The following is an 18761-nucleotide window of genomic DNA, read 5'->3' as shown; positions in this document are numbered from 1 at the left end:
GGGGACCCTATATTTCAGGGGAATATGACAACTGTATTTGAGTATTCCCTAAGCAAAAAAATCCAGTAAAATCCATGGGGTTGCCATAAGTTGGAAAGCACCTTGAAGGCACATAATAATAATAGATCAGGCATGGGCCAACTTGGGCCCTCCAAGTGTTTTGGACGTCAACTCCCACAATTCCTAACAGCCTCAGACCCTTTCCTTTTTCCCCTCAAAAGCTTAAGTGGAAAAGGAAGGGGCCTGAGGTTGTTAGGAATTGTGGGAGTTGAAGTACAAAACACCTGGAGGGCCCAAATTTGCCCATGCCTGCACTAGATCTTGTCTGATCTTGGAAGCAGGGGGAGGGGACATTATTGTTTAGCACTTTGATGGAAGACCACTAACAAATCCTAGGTGCTGTAGGCTGTATTTCAAAGGCAAGAACCAGCAAAACCACTTTGCACAAGAAAACCATGAAATTAATTGGGTCTCCATGACTTCATGGCACTTATTGGCACAGAAGCTGAGATTCATATACTTGTTCGAAGGCTGTGAAATAGTAAGTATTTACCTGGTGGTGCTCAAATTCGGAAGCTTGTTGGTCGACATCGGTGGTGCCGGTAACACATTCATAAGGATATTCCGCGCTCGTTCCTTTTCGTTATTGCCTGCATTGGACCCTGGTTGAGGAAAGGACGTCTTCCCAGCTACCTGGGAAGGATTTAACGGAGTGCCTTGACTTTTTGTTGGTTCTTTTTTGTCTGCAGATGGAACTGATGCCTGGAAAAATTTCTCCCTGGCTTGCTGCGTTTTGGCTGCCGTTGGTGTCCAATGGGAAGGGGCTGGGGAAGCGACCGAACTTTCACTGCGACCCGATTTATTCCCCATATTCAAGTCCGACCAACGTGAATTAGGATTAGAAGCTTCCGAGCCAGACTTATGATTCCGCAAATCTGCGGGTTCTTTTCCTGGTGCTTTCAAAGCATCATGCCTTTGAGGAGCCTGGCTTGGCTTCGGAGTTTCCGGCTCAGGCATCTTGGATTCGAACCCTTTCAAACGGCTCCCTGAAGTAGGAAGGAGACCAGTTGTTTTATTCTCTCCAATGGCAGTCCTTTGGTTAACAGGCGAGGCATGGTGGAGATTCGATTGTTCGTGTCCATTGCAGATAAAAGTCCCCGGGTCCTTCCCAGCTTTGAAGTTTCCAGGTTTGAGGGTGCTGGAGCACTGTTTGCACCTGAGACAGGATTGCAGACAAAAGAAGGAATTGCTGTGAGTTTTCTGAGCTGTCTGGTCATGTTCCAGAAGCATTCTCTCCTGATGTTTCACCCGCATTTATGGCAAGCATTCTCAGAGGTTGTGAGGTCTGTTGGAAGCTAGGCAAGTGGGGTTTATATATCTGTGCAATAATTTCCAGGGTGGGAGAAAGAACTCTTGTCTACTTGAGACAAGTGTGAATGTTGCAATTGGATGCTTTGATTAGCATTGACTGGCCTTGCAGCAATGTCAGAAGGAAATGCTTCTAGAACATGACTATACAGCCCGGAAAACTCACAGCAACCCAGTGATTCTGGCCATGAAATTTATTTATTTATTACTAGCCACCCCTGCCAAGCATTGCTGTGGCCCAGACTGTGTATATGTGTTTTTGTGTGTGTATATGTGTATATATTTGTGTATATTTGTGTATATGTGTATATATATGTGTGTGTGTTTGCATGTATGTGTGTGTGTATGTGATTTTGTGCATGCATTGTAATGTATTTTTATTTTTTGGCTTTTTAAGTCTCTTCTCCTGTGTTTTTCAGTGTTCTTATGAGTGATGGTCACTTGTTAGTCTGATAGATGTATTGTGTCCAAATTTGGTGTCAATTCACCCAGTGGTTTTGGAGTTATGTTAATCCCACAATCGAACATTACATTTTTATTTAAATAGATTTATTTATGATATTTCTAACCTGCCTTTCTCAAGCAGCAATTCGATGCCATAAAAATCCACAATATACAATTAAAAGATTTAAAACAACATTATAAAATCAATATAAAATCAATATAAACCATTAAAAATATATAATAACCAATGTCTTCCTGTTAATCTCACTCTCCAGTTGCATCGTCTAAGCCATTCCATGTTTCAAACATAATTATTACATAATTCCATGTTTGTCTATTGCACTCATTTCCAAAGACTTGTTCTAAGAGCCAGGTTTTTACTTTTTTTTTGAAGGTCAAGAGTGAGGGGGCTGATCTAATATCCATAGGGAGGGAGTTCCACAGCCAAGGGGCCACCACTGAGAAGGCCCTGTCCCTCATCCCTGCCAAATGTTCCTGCAAAGAAGGGGGGATTGAGAGCAGGGCCTCCCCAGACAATCTTAAATTCCTAGATGGTTCATAGGAAGAAATATGTTCAAGCAGGTAAGCTGGGCCAGAATCATTTAGGGCTTTATAAGCTAAAGCCAGCACTTTGAATTGTGCCTGGTAGTAAATTGGCAGCCAGTGGAGCTGACACAACAGAGCTGTGTGCTCCCTGAGTGCTGCTCCAGTTAGCAACCTGGCTACCACCCGCTGGACCATTTGAAGCTTCTGAACAATCTCCAAAGGCAACCCCACATACAGCACGTTGCAGTAGTCTATACAGGATGTAACCAGAGCATGGACTACCGTGGCCAAGTCAGGCTTCTCAAGGTATGGGCGCAGCTGGCACACAAGTTTTGAAAGCCTTCGACAACACAAAAGATGGAATATTTGACCCAGATCCCAGACCACAATGTCTTGAAGATTATGTTTTTGCTAGCCTTCAGGTTGTTTCTCACTTCCAACTGCTTAAAGCTGGAAGTGGCAAGATATATTCAGACAGGTTCTGCCATTCCCTCCTCCGAGGCTGAGAAAGTATGACCTGGAGTTGCACATTCTGGGATAGTGCATAACTATTCAGTAACACACCAGATTCCCCGCAATTATGGGAGGCTAGCTGGACATGCTTAAGGTTGTCAGGTTGGATCTGGAATTGGACTTCTGTAATTTCAATCCTTAACCAGTTTTGGATTCAGTAAAGCTCGGTCAAATGGGACAAGGGCATCTATCCACTGTCATTTTCTCAATCCCAACTTTCTATTTTTGTTATATTCATACATACAGCCCAATCACAAAGGTCTGCCCAAACTGAAGTCTACAGGAGGTGATGCTACCAACTTCTCTCTCTCAGTTAATCTCAAAAGTGTTACAACACTGATATTTCGGACTAACAGGTCTTTGAATCATACCTGAAGCAGCTCCGATGATAAAGCTTCCCATCCATCAGGAGTCTCTGCACCAAGTGGACGTGGCCTCCGCAGATTGTGCAGTTGCTGGTTCGCAGATTGGTGTTTTCGGCCAAGATCCGTTGTCTCTGAGGGGGAAAGAGAAACAGTGTAAGAGGATTGAGCACAAGAACCACTTGGTTGCATCTACTGGAAGGTCCACCTCCAAGAAGGTTGGACAAACTGGTCTCCTCCAACTGGCCACCAACTCCTCTCCCTGGCATCGCTATCCGAGGTTTCTCCATTTTCCTTCATGGTTTCTCCCCTTAGGGAAAACTTTTGGGAGGTCTAAGAATAATCGTCCAATTCCTCTCCAATTTGGAACCAGCAGAGTTTACTGTTTCTGCATCCGTAGCCAATTTATTTCAGGATGTTGTCTAACTATAAAGAAGTTCTCCATGGAACTAAATCGGTTTGGGAGACAGGACTCAATGTGTTTCTCAACCTGGGGGTTGTGAGGAGATATTAGAGGGGTCACCAAAGATAATCAGAAAACAGATATTTCTGATGGTTTTAGGAACCTCTTTGGCAGAAAAGGCTGAAGATCTCTCCGCCTGTCCTTCTCTTCCTTTTTGGAAACAGATGGCAAATCTTCCCACCAAAAGCCCTCCTCCTGCTCTCTGGATGCAGGTGAACTACAACTCCAAAACTCAAGGCCAGTGCCCACCAAACACTTCCAATATTTTATTTTAGTCGTGGGAGTTCTGTGTGCCAAGTTTGGTTCAATTCCATCGTTGGTGGAGTTCAGAATGCTCTTTGATTGTAGGTGAACTATAAATCCCAGCAACTACAACTCCCAAATGTCAAAGTCTATTTTCCACAAACTCCACCAGTGCTCACATTTTGGGCATATTAAGTATTCATATCAAGTTTGGTCCAGATCCATCATTGTTTGAGTCCATAGTGCTCTCTGGATGTAGGTGAGCTACAACTCCAAAACTCAAGGTCAATGCTGACCAATCCCTTCCAGTATTTTCTGTTGGTCATGGGATTTCTGTGTGCCAAGTTTGGTTCAATTCCATCGTTGGTGGAGTTCAGAATGCTCTTTGATTGTAGGTGAACTATAAATCCCAGCAAGTACAACTCCCAAATGACAAAATCAAAGTCTATTTTCCACAAACTCCACCGGTTTGTGGGCATATTAAGTATTTGTGTCAAGTTTGGTCCAGATCCATCACTGTTTGAGTCCACAGTGCTATCTGGATGTAAGTGAGACTATAAACATCAGGCAGAGAATGTAAAGCTTTTAGTGTAGATCAGGCATGGGCAAACTTCATCCCTCCAGGTGGTTTGGACTTCAACTCCCACAATCCCTAACAGCTTCAGGCCTTTTCATTTCCCCCCTCATCCGCTTAAACATTTGGAGTTCCAAAGACTGAAAAACTGTGCTTGGGAAGAATTAAACCTAAAGCAACACATCAGCAGCCATTCTGGTCTTACAAGGGTTTACTCAAAGACAGATTGCAGATATCATGTCTAATAGATATCAATAGATCCCTATTTCCACATTTAATGTCCTTCTGGAGAGCCCAAGCCCCAAATAAACAGAAAAGATCAATCCATACTGCTTCCACAGGAGCGTTTTCCTTCCCCTTCAAGGCTGGGATTGTCTTGGGCTCAGGCGGCATGTAAGCTGGGGACGGCTTGGCAGGCGCAGGCTTCTCCGGCTCAGAAATAACTTTTTTCCCTGCAGGTTCCTCACTGGCGTTGGAAGGAGAGCGCTTGACCCCCGCCATCCCTCCAACTGCGGAGGAAGAAATGAGTACAAGTTAGCTTGCAGAAGAGAAGATTGAGAGGAGACATGATAGCCATGTATAAATATATGAGGGGGAGTCATAGGGAGGAGGGAGCAAGCTTGTTTTCTGCTGCTCTGGAGCCTTGGATGCAATGAAACAATGGCTTCAAATTAGAGGAAAGGAGATTCCACCTGAACATTGGGAGGAACTTTCTGACTGTGAGAGCTGTTCAGCAGAGGAACTCTCTGCCCTAGAGTGTGGTGGAGACTCCTTCTATGGAGGCTTTTAGAGGCTGGATGGCCATCTGTTGAGGATGCTTTGAACATGATTGTCCTGACCATCTGTCGGGACTGCTTTGAATGTGATTTTCCTGCTTCTTGGCAGAACGGGGTTATACTGGATGACCCATGAGGTCAAACTACAGGAAATGAGATTCCACCTGAACATTAGAAAGAACTTTCTGACTGTGACAGCTGTTCAGCAGTGGAACTCTCTGCCCTGGAGTGTGGTAGAGACTCCTTCTATGGAGGCTTTTAGAGGCTGGGTGGCCATCTGTTGGGGGTGTTTTGAATGTGATTTTCCTGCTTCTTGGCAGGGGGGGGTGGACTGGATGGCCCACGAGGTCTCTTCCAACTCTATGATTCTATGCAGCCCTCCAGCAGTTTGGGCCTCCAACTCCCAGAATCCCTAACGAGCTTGTACAATTGTCAGGAATTTTGGGAGTTGGAGTCCCAAACAGTTGGAAGGCCGCAGTTTGAGGATGCCTGGGCTAAGCCATTTACATTCTGTCCAAATGGGATTGGAATTAAGGCTTCCTCTTGCCGAGTCTTGGCAATCTAACCACTATCCTACACAGTTCCCTTTCTTAAAAAAACCAGTTTGGACCACTATATGCCACATCTCATTGAGTTCTTGGAAGGAGGGGGACTCTGTTTCACAAACCTTGAGGCCAAAACCCAAACCAAGCGGCAGCTGGAACATTCGCAGGAGATTTTATAACCATTTCCGCATCCAGAATGGATGAAAAGTGACATTTATAGTGACATATTGCAATCAGAAATCCCAGAGCCGAGAGGTCACCCTTGACAAAAGTACATTCTTTGCTGGCTGTGGTTCTGGATAAAGACCAGCACATGCCACAATTCCCATTGCACGGAGGGTTTTGCTCTTGTCTTTGGCTACAGCAGCTTTCTCTCTCTCTCTCTTTCTCTCTCTCTAAATGAAATGGTTTCCTTGGGAATGGGAGAAAAAAGACCCAAAGATTTCAAGGAAATGCCTTTGTTTGGATGCCTCTGGAGTGAGCTTTCAAGAGACGGGGCAAAGAATGCAAAGGGCAAGGAGTAAAAAAGAGAGTTTTGCAAGACTGGATCTTTTCTGCGCTTTGGAGGGAGCATTTCAGAAAGGAGGGCAGCAACAATGAAGGTTGCATACCAACACTCCTACAAATGCTCAACAGGCAATCCAAACTTTGCAGGGTCTTCACCATTTCATCTTCTGGTGAACTTCTGTCAATGGTTACATCGGTACAGAAGGAGAACTTGGCAAAGTTCATTCATGGCAGAAGTATCATTGTTGTTATTATTGTATCCTGCTATTCTCTCAGGAACTGAGATCCTAAGCAACTCACAACTTTAAAAGATATAATAATTGGTAAAGGTAAAGCTTTCCCCTGACATTAAGGCTAATCGTGTCCAACTCTGGGACTGTGGTGTTAATCTCCATTTCTAAGCCAAAGAGCCAGCATTGTCCATAGACACCTCCAAGGTCATGTGGCCGGCATGACTGCATGGAGTTCCGTTATCTTCCCACAGAAGTAGTACCTATTGATCTACTCACACTTGCATGTTTTCAAACTGCCAGGTTGGCAGAAGCTGGGGCTAACAGCGGGAGATCACCCTGCTCCCAGAATTCGAACCAGCAATCTTTCAATCAACTATTTCCACAGCTCAGTGGTTTAACCAACTGTGCCACTGCTAAGCCCACAAGGGATATAATAACAACAATTTAAACAATATATATATATATAAATACACACACACACACATATACATATAATAATAATAATAATAATAATAATAATAATAATAATAATAATAATATGGGTATCCTGTTATTCTTTCAGGAACTGAGACCCTAAGCAACCCACAACCTTAAAAAGATACAATTTAAAAACCAACAATATGGAAATATTAAAACAAATTCAATTGCCACCATTATTATTATTATTATTAGTAGTAGTAGTAGTAGTAGTGATTTGAATGCAATATTCCTGCTTCTTGGCAGAGGGTTGGACTGGATGGCCCATGAGGTCTCTTCCAACTCTTTGATTCTATGATTCTTTGATTCTTTTATTCTAGTAGCAGTAGTAGTATCATGTACTCACTAGGGGACCTTCCATGGAAATAGTTATAATATTGAGAGACGTAAGTAAGGATGCTCAGCCGATCCGGCACTTTCAGGGCCACCATGTCTTCGGCATCCAGTAAAGCTGGGATTCCCAGCTCCGTCTCTGCTACTTTAAAAGCCTGTAGGATTCAAAGGAGAAGAGATAACATCAGGTGTTTTGGGGCCAAAAGGAGCCAGTAAGGTGGCTGGCATGGTACTTCAAAGTTGTGGCTTTTGCAAACTGTGGTTTGTTACAATGGTTCTGCTCTGCATGTTACAATAAGCCAGGGATCTTGGCTTAATAAAAACCAAAGGCAAAACATTCCTCTTCTTGTGGTTAAAGTCACTAGGAAGAGGATAGGTTTATGTTACATCAAAACCAGAGTTTTATGGTCAAACTAGCTAAAGTTCACAAGCAAAGAACACATCCTGGCAAAGTCAGTGTATGGCCCCATCTACACTGCCATATACTGCAGATTGAAACTCCCATTATATGGTTGGTGTAGACCAGGTATGGGGAAACCCAGGCCCATGGGCCAGATGCGGCCCCTTGGGTCTTACCTCAGGCCCTCCTCTCTCTCACCATCCTATCCTTCCTTCCTTCTCTCTTTCCTTCCTCCTTCCCTCCCTCTTTCTCCTTCCTTTCCACCCTTTTGTCCTTCCTTTCTTCCTCTCTTTCCTTCTTTCCTCTCTCCCTTAATTTCCTTTCTCCCTCCCTCCTTCATTCCCTTCCACCCTTTCGTCCTTTCTTTCTTCCTTCTCTCCCTCTTTCTCCTTCCTTCTCTTTTGTCTTTCTTTCCTTCCACCCCTTTCCTCCCTCTCTCCTCTTTCTCCTTCCCTTTTGTCTTTCTTTCCTTTTCTCTTCCTTCCCTCCTTCCCTCCTTCCTTTCCTTTCATCCTTGCTTCCCTTCCTTTCATCCTTCCTCCCCTTTTGTCTTTCCTTCCTTCCCTTTTCCTCCATCCTTCCCTCTTTCCATCCTTTCCTTCCTTTCGTCCTTCCTCCCTTTTTCCTTCCTCCTTCCCTTCCTTCCATCCTTCCTTTCATCCTTCCTCCCCTTTTGTCTTTCCTTCTCTTTTCCTCTATCCTTCCCTCTTTCCATCCTTCCCTTCCTCCCTTTCATCCTTCCTTCCTACCTTGTTGTCTTTCCTTCCTTCCCTCTTTCCTCCCTCCTTCCCTCTTTTCATCATCCCTTCCTCCCTTTCATACTTTCTTCCTTCTCTCTTTCCGTCCTCCATCCCTTCCTTCCATCTTTCCCCTCCACCCTTTCATCCTTCCTTCCTTTACTTTTGTCTTTCCTTCCTTCCCTCTTTCCTCCCTCCTTCCCTCTTTTCATCATCCCTTCCTCCCTTTCATACTTTCTTCCTTCTCTCTTTCCTTCCTCCTTCCCTTCCTTCCATCTTTCCCTTCCACCCTTTCATCCTTCCTTCCTTTACTTTTGTCTTTCCTTCCCTTTTTCCTCCCTCTTTCCATCCTTCCCTTCCTCTCTTTTGTCATTCCTTCCTTCTCTCTTTCTTTCCTCTTTCCCTTCTTTCCTTCTTTCCTTCTTTCCTTCTTTCCTTCTTTCCTTCTTTCCTTCTTTCCTTCTTTCCTTCTTTCCTTCTTTCCTTCTTTCCTTCTTTCCTTCCTTCCTTCCTTCCTTCCTTCCATCCATCCATCCATCACTGGGCAGCCAGTCTTCCTAGCAGGGAGCGCTAGCATGCGGGCCCCCAAGTTAGAAAGCTTTCCCCTGCCTGGTGCAGACTCACATAATGCAATTACATTCTTCAGCAAAGACAACCTGCAACCCATCTTTTTTTACAATGGAAAGCTGGGACATTCCTCTCTGTGTGTATCCCCATGACTGGGTTTCTGGAGTCAGGACAGAGCTGATGGGTGGTCCGAATGCCTTTCCCTTTCGGAAACATCTGCAGCCCATTCTCTCCCCCTCCTCCGCAAAACAGAGCCCTTCTTCCCAGAGAGTCAAACGCCTGCAAAATCCGATCAACAGGAAGAAAGTAAACAGTGCAACTTTTCACACAGCTGAATAAGTTCCCACATGTTCTGCTTTGAACTGGAATATATGGCAGTGTGGACTCAGATAACCCAGTTCAAAGCAGATATTGTGGCATTTCCTGCCTTGATATTCTGGGTTATATGGCAGTGTGGAAGGGCGCCCAGTTTTTTATTTATTTATTTATTTATTGTATCAGGATCAAACCAAGGGTACAACTGTCATATATTTGAGAAAACACAAATTTTAAAAATGTGACATTCTATTAAATGTCCTTTGACCAGTAGCTGGCCACTTGGAGTGCCTCTGGTGTTGCTGGGAGAAGGTCCCCCATTGTGCATGCGGCAGGGCTCAGGTTGCATTGTTTTCAGTGGTCTGTGGTTTGCTCTCCTCCACACTCGCATGTCGTGGACTCCACTTTGTGGCCCCATTTCTTAAGGTTGGCTCTGCATCTCATGGTGCCAGAGCGCAGTCGCCCAGTCTTCTGTTTGCCCAGGAGGGAGTCTGTCATTTGGTATCAGCCATGGTTCCGGGTTTTAGCCTGCCACTTTTGGACTCTTGCTTGCTGAGGTGTTCCTGCAAGTATTTCTGTCAGGATCCTGTTTCCAGGCCCTCGGTTTTGGCGCTGAAAACTAGGGTCCTGACGTAAAACCCTGATAAGGACCCTGCAGCTGGCGGCCTTGGGAGAAGACGGTTGGCTGTTGGCGGGAACATTGCGTGGGGTTTTGGCTTGGCGGGAGCTGTTGATTCAAATGTGGGTCTGTGTATATAAGGAGCAACCAGACGCTGCTGGTCAATCCCGGCTTTCTGTATGTTCGTGTGTCCAGCAGTAAAGCCTTTCTTGATAACGGATGGAGGTCCTGTGTCTTTATTGGGGATGGCTGCTGTGAGCTGACATATTTCTGTAGATCTTAGGAAGCTATTTCTTGATTTAAGGCGTTGGAGTGCTGGCTGATATCCCCTCCTACAAATGGACCTTGAGCTTGTTTGGAGGTTCTAGCAGGGGAGCGCAGCTATCGTAAACCTAGGACCGAAGACTGGAGACCTCGGTACACTCCTTCTATACCTGGGACGTTGTCCTCTTCCACCAAGTGTGCAGCTTCGGGAGGGACGCACATGGAACGGTGAGGGAGGAAAGGGACACCTGCCTAGCCAGATCAGCCAAATCAACCCTGGCGATCAATGGGGTGACAGATGTCGCAGCCAGATCGCCCTCACATCCAGCTGGCTGATATCCGAACAGGGGATGGGCTGGAGATGTCACTGCCTTGGTCCTTTCATTGCTGGCTGCTACTTCCCGGCGAATGTCAGATGGTACAATACTGGCTAACCAGTATAATTTCTCCAGTGGTGTTGGGCGTAGACACCTTGTGATAATGTGGCATGTCTCATTAAGAGCCACATCCACTGTTTTAACATGGTGAGATGTGTTCCACATTGTGTACTCAGCAGCAGAGTAGCAAAGCACAAAGGTCACAAAGGTCTTCACAGTGTCTGGTTGTGATTACTACACATCTGGGAGTCCCCTGGGCATCATCTTTGTACACGGCTGATTCTCTCACTCCAGAAGTGACCAGAAGCAACTTGCAGCATGCAAGCTGAGTTGGGAAATCCAGGAATGCAATGAGGTCTATATATGATAATAGTCCCAAATCCCACTGCAAATACCGGTAGTTCAAACCAAGGATCTCCTCTGCATAGATTACGTTCTTCCCTGCCTACCTCACAGGGTTGTTATATGAATGAACAGGGCAAATGATAACATCCTGGGAGTTGTAGTTTTAAATAGTTTTGAGCCTTTCTGCCAAACAGTGCTGGAACCTCAATGAGCTATAATGATTGAATATCATTATGCCAAGGCAGTTAATTTGGTGTCAATCTGCATTAATTCCACAATGTAGCTGCCGTCTGGCTCGACAATCTTGTCAAGCAGGTTTTTCCAGAGAGCAAAAGGGTATTTTTATTTTGCACAGAACACAAAGCACACCCTTTCATAATCACCCTTTCATAATCACATCTCAAGAAGGGAATCTATCTTGACCCAACACTTCATTTTAATCAATAGCCATTTAGACAAGATGGAATATTTGATTTGGTTGGAGGTCCGGTGTTTACCAAATGATACAAAATAGTCATTCCATCTGTGAAATGGGCACGGCCAATGGAGAAGGCAAGAAAAGCCCTGCCAGTATAGCCTATCATACATAATTATTGTTTAAAAGGATTAAATCAGTTGTCTTTACAGCCGCTCGCTGTTTGTATTTACGGTCTGTTAGTTCTGATCTAATCTATCCAGGGCCAAAGTGTGTTTGGAGAAAGGCTGAGGCTGGTGACATCAGAGCAGGAAGTAGACAGGAGAAAGGGAAAAAATGACTTACCAGTTTGTTGTTTTCGTAGACATTTTCTTTGCGGAGAGAACTGAAGTCTCTGGAATGGAAGAGAAGAGGAAGAAAAATAGGTTTTGCTAAACAATTAAGCAATGTTGCACATTACCTAGAGTAGTGGTTCTCAAACTGGGGGGGTCAAAATGGGGGTGTCAGAGATCACCAAAGACCATAGTATTTTCTGTTGTTCATGAGGGTTCTGTGAGGGAAGTTTAGCCCATTTCTATAGTTGGTGGGGTTCAGAATACTCTTTGATTGTAGGTGAACTATATATCCCAGCAACTACAACTCCAAAATATCAAGGTATATTTTCCCTATCATGGGTTCTGTGAGGGAAGTTTAGCCAATTTCTATAGTTGGTGGAGTTCTGAATGCTCTTTTATTGTAGGCGAACTATAAATCCCAGCAACTACAACTCCAAAATATCAAGGTCTATTTTCCCTAAACTCCACCAGTGTTCATATTTGGGCATATTGAGTATCCATGCCAAGTTTGGTCCAGAACTGTCATTGTTTGAGTCCACAGTGCTCTCTGGATGTAGGTGAACTACAACTCCAAAACTCAAGGTCAGTGCCTACCAAACCCTTCCTGTATTTTCTGTAGATCATGGGAGTTCTGTGTGCCAAGTTTGGTTCAAATCATTGGTGGAGTTCAGAATGCTCCTTGATTGTAGGTGAGCTATAAATCCCAGCAACTACAACTCCCAAATGTCAAGGTCTATTTCCACCACCAGTGTTCACATTTGGGCATATTGAGTATCCATGCCAATTTTGGTCCAGATCCACCATTGTTTGAGTCCACAGTGCTCTCTGGATGTAAGTGAACTACAACTCCAAAACTCAATGTCAACGCCCACCAAACCCTTCCAGTATTTTCTGTTGGTCATGGGAGTTCTGTGTGCCAAGTTTGGTTCAATTCCATCATTGGTGGAGTTCAGAATGCTCCTTGATTGCAGGTGAACTATAAATCCCAGCAACTACAACTCCCAAATGACAAAATCAATCCCCACCCAACCCCACTCGTATTCAAGTTTGGGTATATTAGGTATTTGTGCCAAATTTGGTCCAGTGAATGAAAATACATCCTGCATATCAGATATTGACATTACGATTTGTAACAGTAGCAAAATTACAGTTATGAAGTAGCAACGAAAATAACTTTATGGTTCAGAATCACCACAACATCCAGAACTATATTAAGGGGTCATGGCATTAGGAAGGTTGACCTAGAGCTTCCCTGAGAGCATCTACACTGTAGAATTAATGCACTTTGACACCACTTCAACTGCTATGTCTCAATGCCCTGGAATCCTGGGAGTTATACTTTGACAAGTTTTAGACTCAAAGATTCATAGGAGCTGTAGTCACCACACTACAGCTCCCATGACTCCAAAGCATTGAGCCAAAAAGTGCAAGGGAATCCTGGGAGTTGTCATTTGGCACTCTTTGGCAGAGAAGGCCAAAGACCTTGTAAAACTACAACTCCCAGGATATCATAGTATTGAGCCTATAGCAATGAAAGTGGTGTCAAGCCACATTAATTCTATAGTGTACTTACTTACTTAGGCGATCCCTCGTTTTCCGAGGAGGATTATCTTCCAGTGTTCTTGTGGGTCCGTATGTGGCTGTGGAGCCCTATTCTTGCTCTGCATCTTCTTCCGCAGTGACGGCATTGGTTTCCAGGTGGAAAGCGGTCTCGATTGGGGTTGACTTGACGCGCCTTCCTCTTGGCACGCTTCTCCCTTTCGCCCTCCATTCGTGCCTCTTCAAATTCTGCAGCACTGCTGGTCACAGCTGACCTCCATCTGGATTGGTCGAGGGCCAGGGCTTCCCAGTTCTCAGTGTCTATGCCGGAGTTTTTAAGGTTGACTTTGAGCCCATCTTTAAATCTCTTTTCCTGTCCACCAACATTCTGTTTTCCGTTCTTGAGTTCAGAGTAGAGCAACTGCTTTGGAAGACGGTGGTTGGGCATCCGGACAACATAGCCGGTCCAGTGGATTTGATGACGGAGGACCATCGCTTCAATGCTGGTGGTCTTTGCTTCTTCCAGCACGCTGATGTTTGTCCGCCTGTCTTCCCAAGAGATTTGCAGGATTTTCCGGAGGCAGTGCTGATGGAATCGTTCCAGGAGTTGCATGTGACATCTGTAGACAGTCCACGTCTCACAGGCATATAGAGGGTTGGGAGGACATTAGAAAATGTAGAACTTTGGCAGCCACCTCTCCACCAAAGTCAACATCGACACCGAAATACAACGCTGCCTGAGCTCTGCGAGCACAGCATTATAGTGTAGTTTCCCTTCTGGGTATCCTTCATTAACAACTTTTGCCATTTTGACCACACTCTCGGCCACATGTGTCCTGGTTCTATCCTGTGAAATATGAGGGAGCTAGAGCCCTTGGGAAAGTCACACTCTCTCAGCCTCAGGCAAACCTCTTCAGAAGAAACCTTGCCCCCAAAAACGTGTGATCGGTTCTCCTTAGGATTGCCATAGGCTGCAAACTACATGTTCCAAGCTCTGTAATAGAATGCGGGTTGAGAAATGTCAACTCTATACCAGAACAAACTGGACCAGATGAGCTCAGGGGCATTTTTTCCATTGAGGTTTGAGGGAAGTGTTTGTGACTCAGCAAGGCATGAGCAAGATGCTGCAAGTTCCCCAGGACATGTTTTCTCCCAAGATGTTGAGCAAGAAGGAGACACACTTCTACAGCCACAGAGGAGCCAAAACGAACCCGACCTTTGCTCTGGACTCGAAAGGAACATTATCAGCACCTTCAGCTTAAAGGGAATCATCTTGAAAGTAATTTGGGAGCTGTGCTCTCCCTTTCTCTTTCATCCCTTCATCTTCAAAGTTGGCACCTTTATGACCGGCTGGCCTTCAACACCGACAACTTCAGGCACATGATGCTCTCTCCCTTGCACACACAACATGGAATTTTTCCATTTCTGGTTTTCCAAAGGTCAGTTCCCATGGATCACACCATCACTTCAAGATACACTACTTCAGCCGCTAGGCTTCAATCCAGAAATAGCCAGAACTATTGCTGTTTGTGCTTTCAAGCCATTTCTGATTTATGGCAATTCTAAGGTCACAGGGATTCCTTGGCAGAATTTGCATTCTGCTGAGGCTGAGAGAATGTCACTTGCTTGACATGCAATTTATTTATTTTATTTCCAACATTTCTACCCCACCCTTCCCAACCTCCAGGGGGGGACTCGGAGCGGCTTACACTGGCAACGATTCGATGCCACAACGTACAAACAGATATCACAAAGTATTGTCGAAGGCTTTCATAGGCCGGAATCACTGGGTTGTTGTAGGTTTTTTCGGACTATATAGCCATTGTCTAGAGGCATTCTCTCCTGACCTTTCACCTGCATCTATGTCAGTGGTTCTCAACCTGGGGTCCCCAGATGTTTTTTGCCTTCAACTCCCAGAAATCCTATCAGCTGGTAAACTGGCTGGGATTTCTGGGAGTTGTAGGCCAAAACACCTGGGGACCCACAGGTTGAGAACCACTGATCTATGGCAATCATCCTCAGAGGTAGTGAGGTCTGTTGGAACTAGGAAAAAGGGTTTATATATCTGTGAAATGACCAGGGTGGGACAAAGGACTCTTGTCTGCTGGAGCTAGGTGTGAATGTTTCAACTGACCACCTTGATTAGAAAATAATGGCCTGACAGAGCAAACTTTTGTTGAGAGGTGATTAGATGTTCTTGTTTGCTTCCTCTCTGTTGTTGTGCTGCTGTAATGTTAGAGTTTTTTAATACTGGTAGCCAGATTTTGTTCATAGATGCAGGCGAAACGTCAGGAGAGAATGCCTCTAGACCATGGCCATACAGCCCGAAAAAACCTACAACAACCCAGATATAACAAATATAACAGCCATTTAACAATAAATACAGTAAGTTAAAAACAATTTAAAACATTATTATCAAACCAAATAGCCACTTCCTCTCCAGTTCAACATCCAAAGTGCTGTCGTGCCTGTTGTCCAAAAGCCTGGTCCCAAAACGACTATTTTCCGGTCCCAATTCAAGGTGCAGGTGCTTACCTACAGAGCCCTAAACAGTTTGGGACCCGCCTACCTGTGTGACCGCATCTCCATATATGAACCCACACGATCTCTCCGATCATCTGGAGAGGCCCTGCTCACGATCCCACCTGCGTCACAAGGGCGTTTGGTGGGGACGAGGGACAGGGCCTTCTCTGTGGTAGCCCCCCGACTCTGGAACTCTCTCCCCAAGGACATCAGACAAGCCCCAACGTTGGCAGTCTTTAGGAAGAGCTTGAAGACGTAGCTGTTCCAGTGTGCCTTTCCAGAATAGGAAACTCCTAGCATCATGTCCCAAACGCACTTTATTAGAGATTTAAGATTGTCTGTACACTGCACCTACCTCTAAAAACCTATACATTTCACCTGTCATGTCCAGCACTTTTAAATTCCATTCATTACATTTGGCCCAGCCTTTAGTTTTAAAAGCGTTGTGGTGTTATTGTTCTAATGTTTATTGTTATTGCTTTAATGTTTATTGTTTTGCTTTATGAGTTTTATTGTATTGTTATGCTGTTGTTCTATTGAGGGCCTTGGCCTTTTGTAAGCCACACCGACTCCTTCGGGAGATGTTAGTGGGGTATAAATAAAGATGATGATGATGATGATGATGATGATGATGATGATGATAATAATAAATCTATCTATCAAGCAATAGGTAACCTCTTTCGATGAGGTCTAAATTCAGTTTCAGAGAAGCACCCCAGACTACATTCCGATGTGGCTTAAACCTTTTATGGCCAGGAACTAAACCAACATGACTGAATAGAATTTGTTTATGAAATTGTAGAGCTGCAAAAAAGGATGAAAACTGACAAGGAACTTTGCTGAGGCTGTTGCATTTCAAGTCCAAGCTCCACCAATCAGGAACACACCACGAAATACTCCTGAAAGTTGCAAAAGCAAAAGAAGTGTGTCTTTTTTTTTTTTATAAAATAGTCTTTATTGGTTTTCAAAATTTAAAAAGAGTACAAATACAGATACAAAAACAAATACCACGAGTATGGACGATATGGACAGACACTTGGTTGAATCTGGACCTGCAAATCCTGATTAAAATATCCCTTTGAGTGGTGTCCGCTTAGCGGGCACAGACTCGGTTCATCTTGATCAACTGTATTCTTTACTCTCTTCTGCCATGTCGTCCCCCTATCCCGCCCGCCCCACCCCCCCCCTCCCTAAGGACATCTCTGGACAAATAAGACAACAAACAAACAAATATCGCATTCATTGCCGGATTGACTTCCAGGGTCCTTCGCAGCCATTCGTTTCTTTCCTGTATATCTAGTTGATTTCTATTAATCTTGTTATAACCTAGAGGTCACTGCCGTTTAACTCTAATTATCTACTGGTTGTTTTTTATTGTTTTACCAATATTTAATATTATTTTTCTTTAGGAAGGTTGTGAGTTTGCTCCAGTCTGTTTTGTTGTTCGTTATTTCAGCTTTCCTCATCATTTGGGTTAAGTGATCCATGTTCATAACATCGATGACCTTGGCGATCCATGAGTTGTATGTGGCTGTTTCTCTGCTTTTCCATACTCTAGCTATGCAGATTCTTGCCGCGGTGGTGAGGTAGAAGAGGATTTTGTCGTCGTTTCTGTTTAAGTTGGCTTTGTTCATTCCCAAAAGGAATATCTCTGGTCTAAGTTCTATCTCGATCTCTAATATATCCTTGATTTTCTGGTGTACTTTTTTCCAAAATTTCTTCACCACCTTGCACTCCCACCACATATGATTGAAGGTTCCTTTTTTGTCCTGGCATCTCCAGCAATTCTTGTTAGATTTTCCTTTACTATACTTTGCGATTTTTTCCGGGGTCTGGTACCATTGATAGAACATTTTGAGCCAGTTCTCTTTTATTTCGGTGGCGTATGCATACTTTAGTTTTGTATTCCACATTTTCTCCCACTCAGCCATGGTGACGGTGCGCCCAAACAGCCTGGCCCACTTAATCATCACTTCCTTTACTAGTTCCTCTTCCGTTGCCCATGTTAATAGTTGGTGGTATATTATTTTGATCGTCTTTTTCTCCGTTCTTAGTATTTTGTCCCAGGTTTTTTCTTTCGTTTCAAACCCTAATCTTTTATCTTCTTTAAAGCTTTCGTTGGCCTGCCAGTGTTGGAACCATGAGAATCTGGGGTGTGTTTGCCTTATTTCTTCTAAGGATTTTAATTTTACTTCCTGATTATCGCTCTTTAATAGTTGCTTATATGTCAGCCAGCTCTCTTCCGTGGAGTTCCTCCTCTGGTCTGCCTCATTTGGAGCTATCCACAGTGGAGTTTTTGTGTACCATCTTTCTTTAAATTTTTCCCACGTCTTCAGCAGGGATGCTCTGAGCGGGTGAGTGTTGAAGTTTCTTCCTGTGGAGGCTTTCCTCTTCCAAAGGTAGGCGTGCCATCCTTTGGGCAGGTCCTCCCCTTCTAGTGCAAGTACTCTTTCGGTTTTTTAGCTTAGCCCATTCTCGGGTCCATGATAGAGCCGCTGCTTCATAATAAAGTAGGAGGTCGGGCAATCCCAGGCCTCCTCTTTTTGGGTCGTCGCTCAAGTTTCTAAATTTAATTCTGGCCCGCTTACCTTGCCATATAAACTTATTGAGATCTTTTTGCCAATTTGTTATTATTTTTGTTGATCTTGCCACGGGGATCATACGGAAGAGATATAGAACCTCGGCCAAGATTTTCATTTTGGCAACGGCGATCCTGCCTAGGAGAGATAGATCTAGCCTTGACCAGTGTCTCATTTTGTCCTTAATTGTTTTCCACTTGGTTTCATAGTTATTTTTTATTAGTTGTGCATTGCTGGTGGTTATCTGTATACCCAGGTATTTCACCTTTGTTGAGATTTCTACCCCCGATTTTTGTCTTAGTTCCTCTTTCTTCTCTCTGGACATATTTTTTGTCAGGAATTTGGTCTTGTCGATGTTTATC

General features: G+C 44.3%; 1 protein-coding gene across 1 annotated transcript in view; it reads right to left on the bottom strand.

Annotated features, from left to right (window-relative positions):
* LOC137095439 (MICAL-like protein 2) overlaps positions 1–18761 on the bottom strand; it is a 45174-nt gene that overhangs the window by 16047 nt on the left and 10366 nt on the right. The window contains exons 2-6 of the mRNA XM_067462112.1: positions 11769–11817; positions 7398–7539; positions 4844–5022; positions 3243–3367; positions 554–1216 (exon numbers count right to left, since the gene is read on the bottom strand). Of these exons, the coding sequence (XP_067318213.1) occupies positions 554–1216; positions 3243–3367; positions 4844–5022; positions 7398–7539; positions 11769–11817 (1158 nt within the window). The remainder of the gene's footprint in view (positions 1–553; positions 1217–3242; positions 3368–4843; positions 5023–7397; positions 7540–11768; positions 11818–18761) is intronic.

Source organism: Anolis sagrei, chromosome Y, assembly GCF_037176765.1.
Source record: "Anolis sagrei isolate rAnoSag1 chromosome Y, rAnoSag1.mat, whole genome shotgun sequence".
In the NCBI taxonomy this organism is placed as follows: domain Eukaryota; kingdom Metazoa; phylum Chordata; class Lepidosauria; order Squamata; family Dactyloidae; genus Anolis; species Anolis sagrei.
This window is presented reverse-complemented; position numbering and strand designations above follow the sequence as displayed.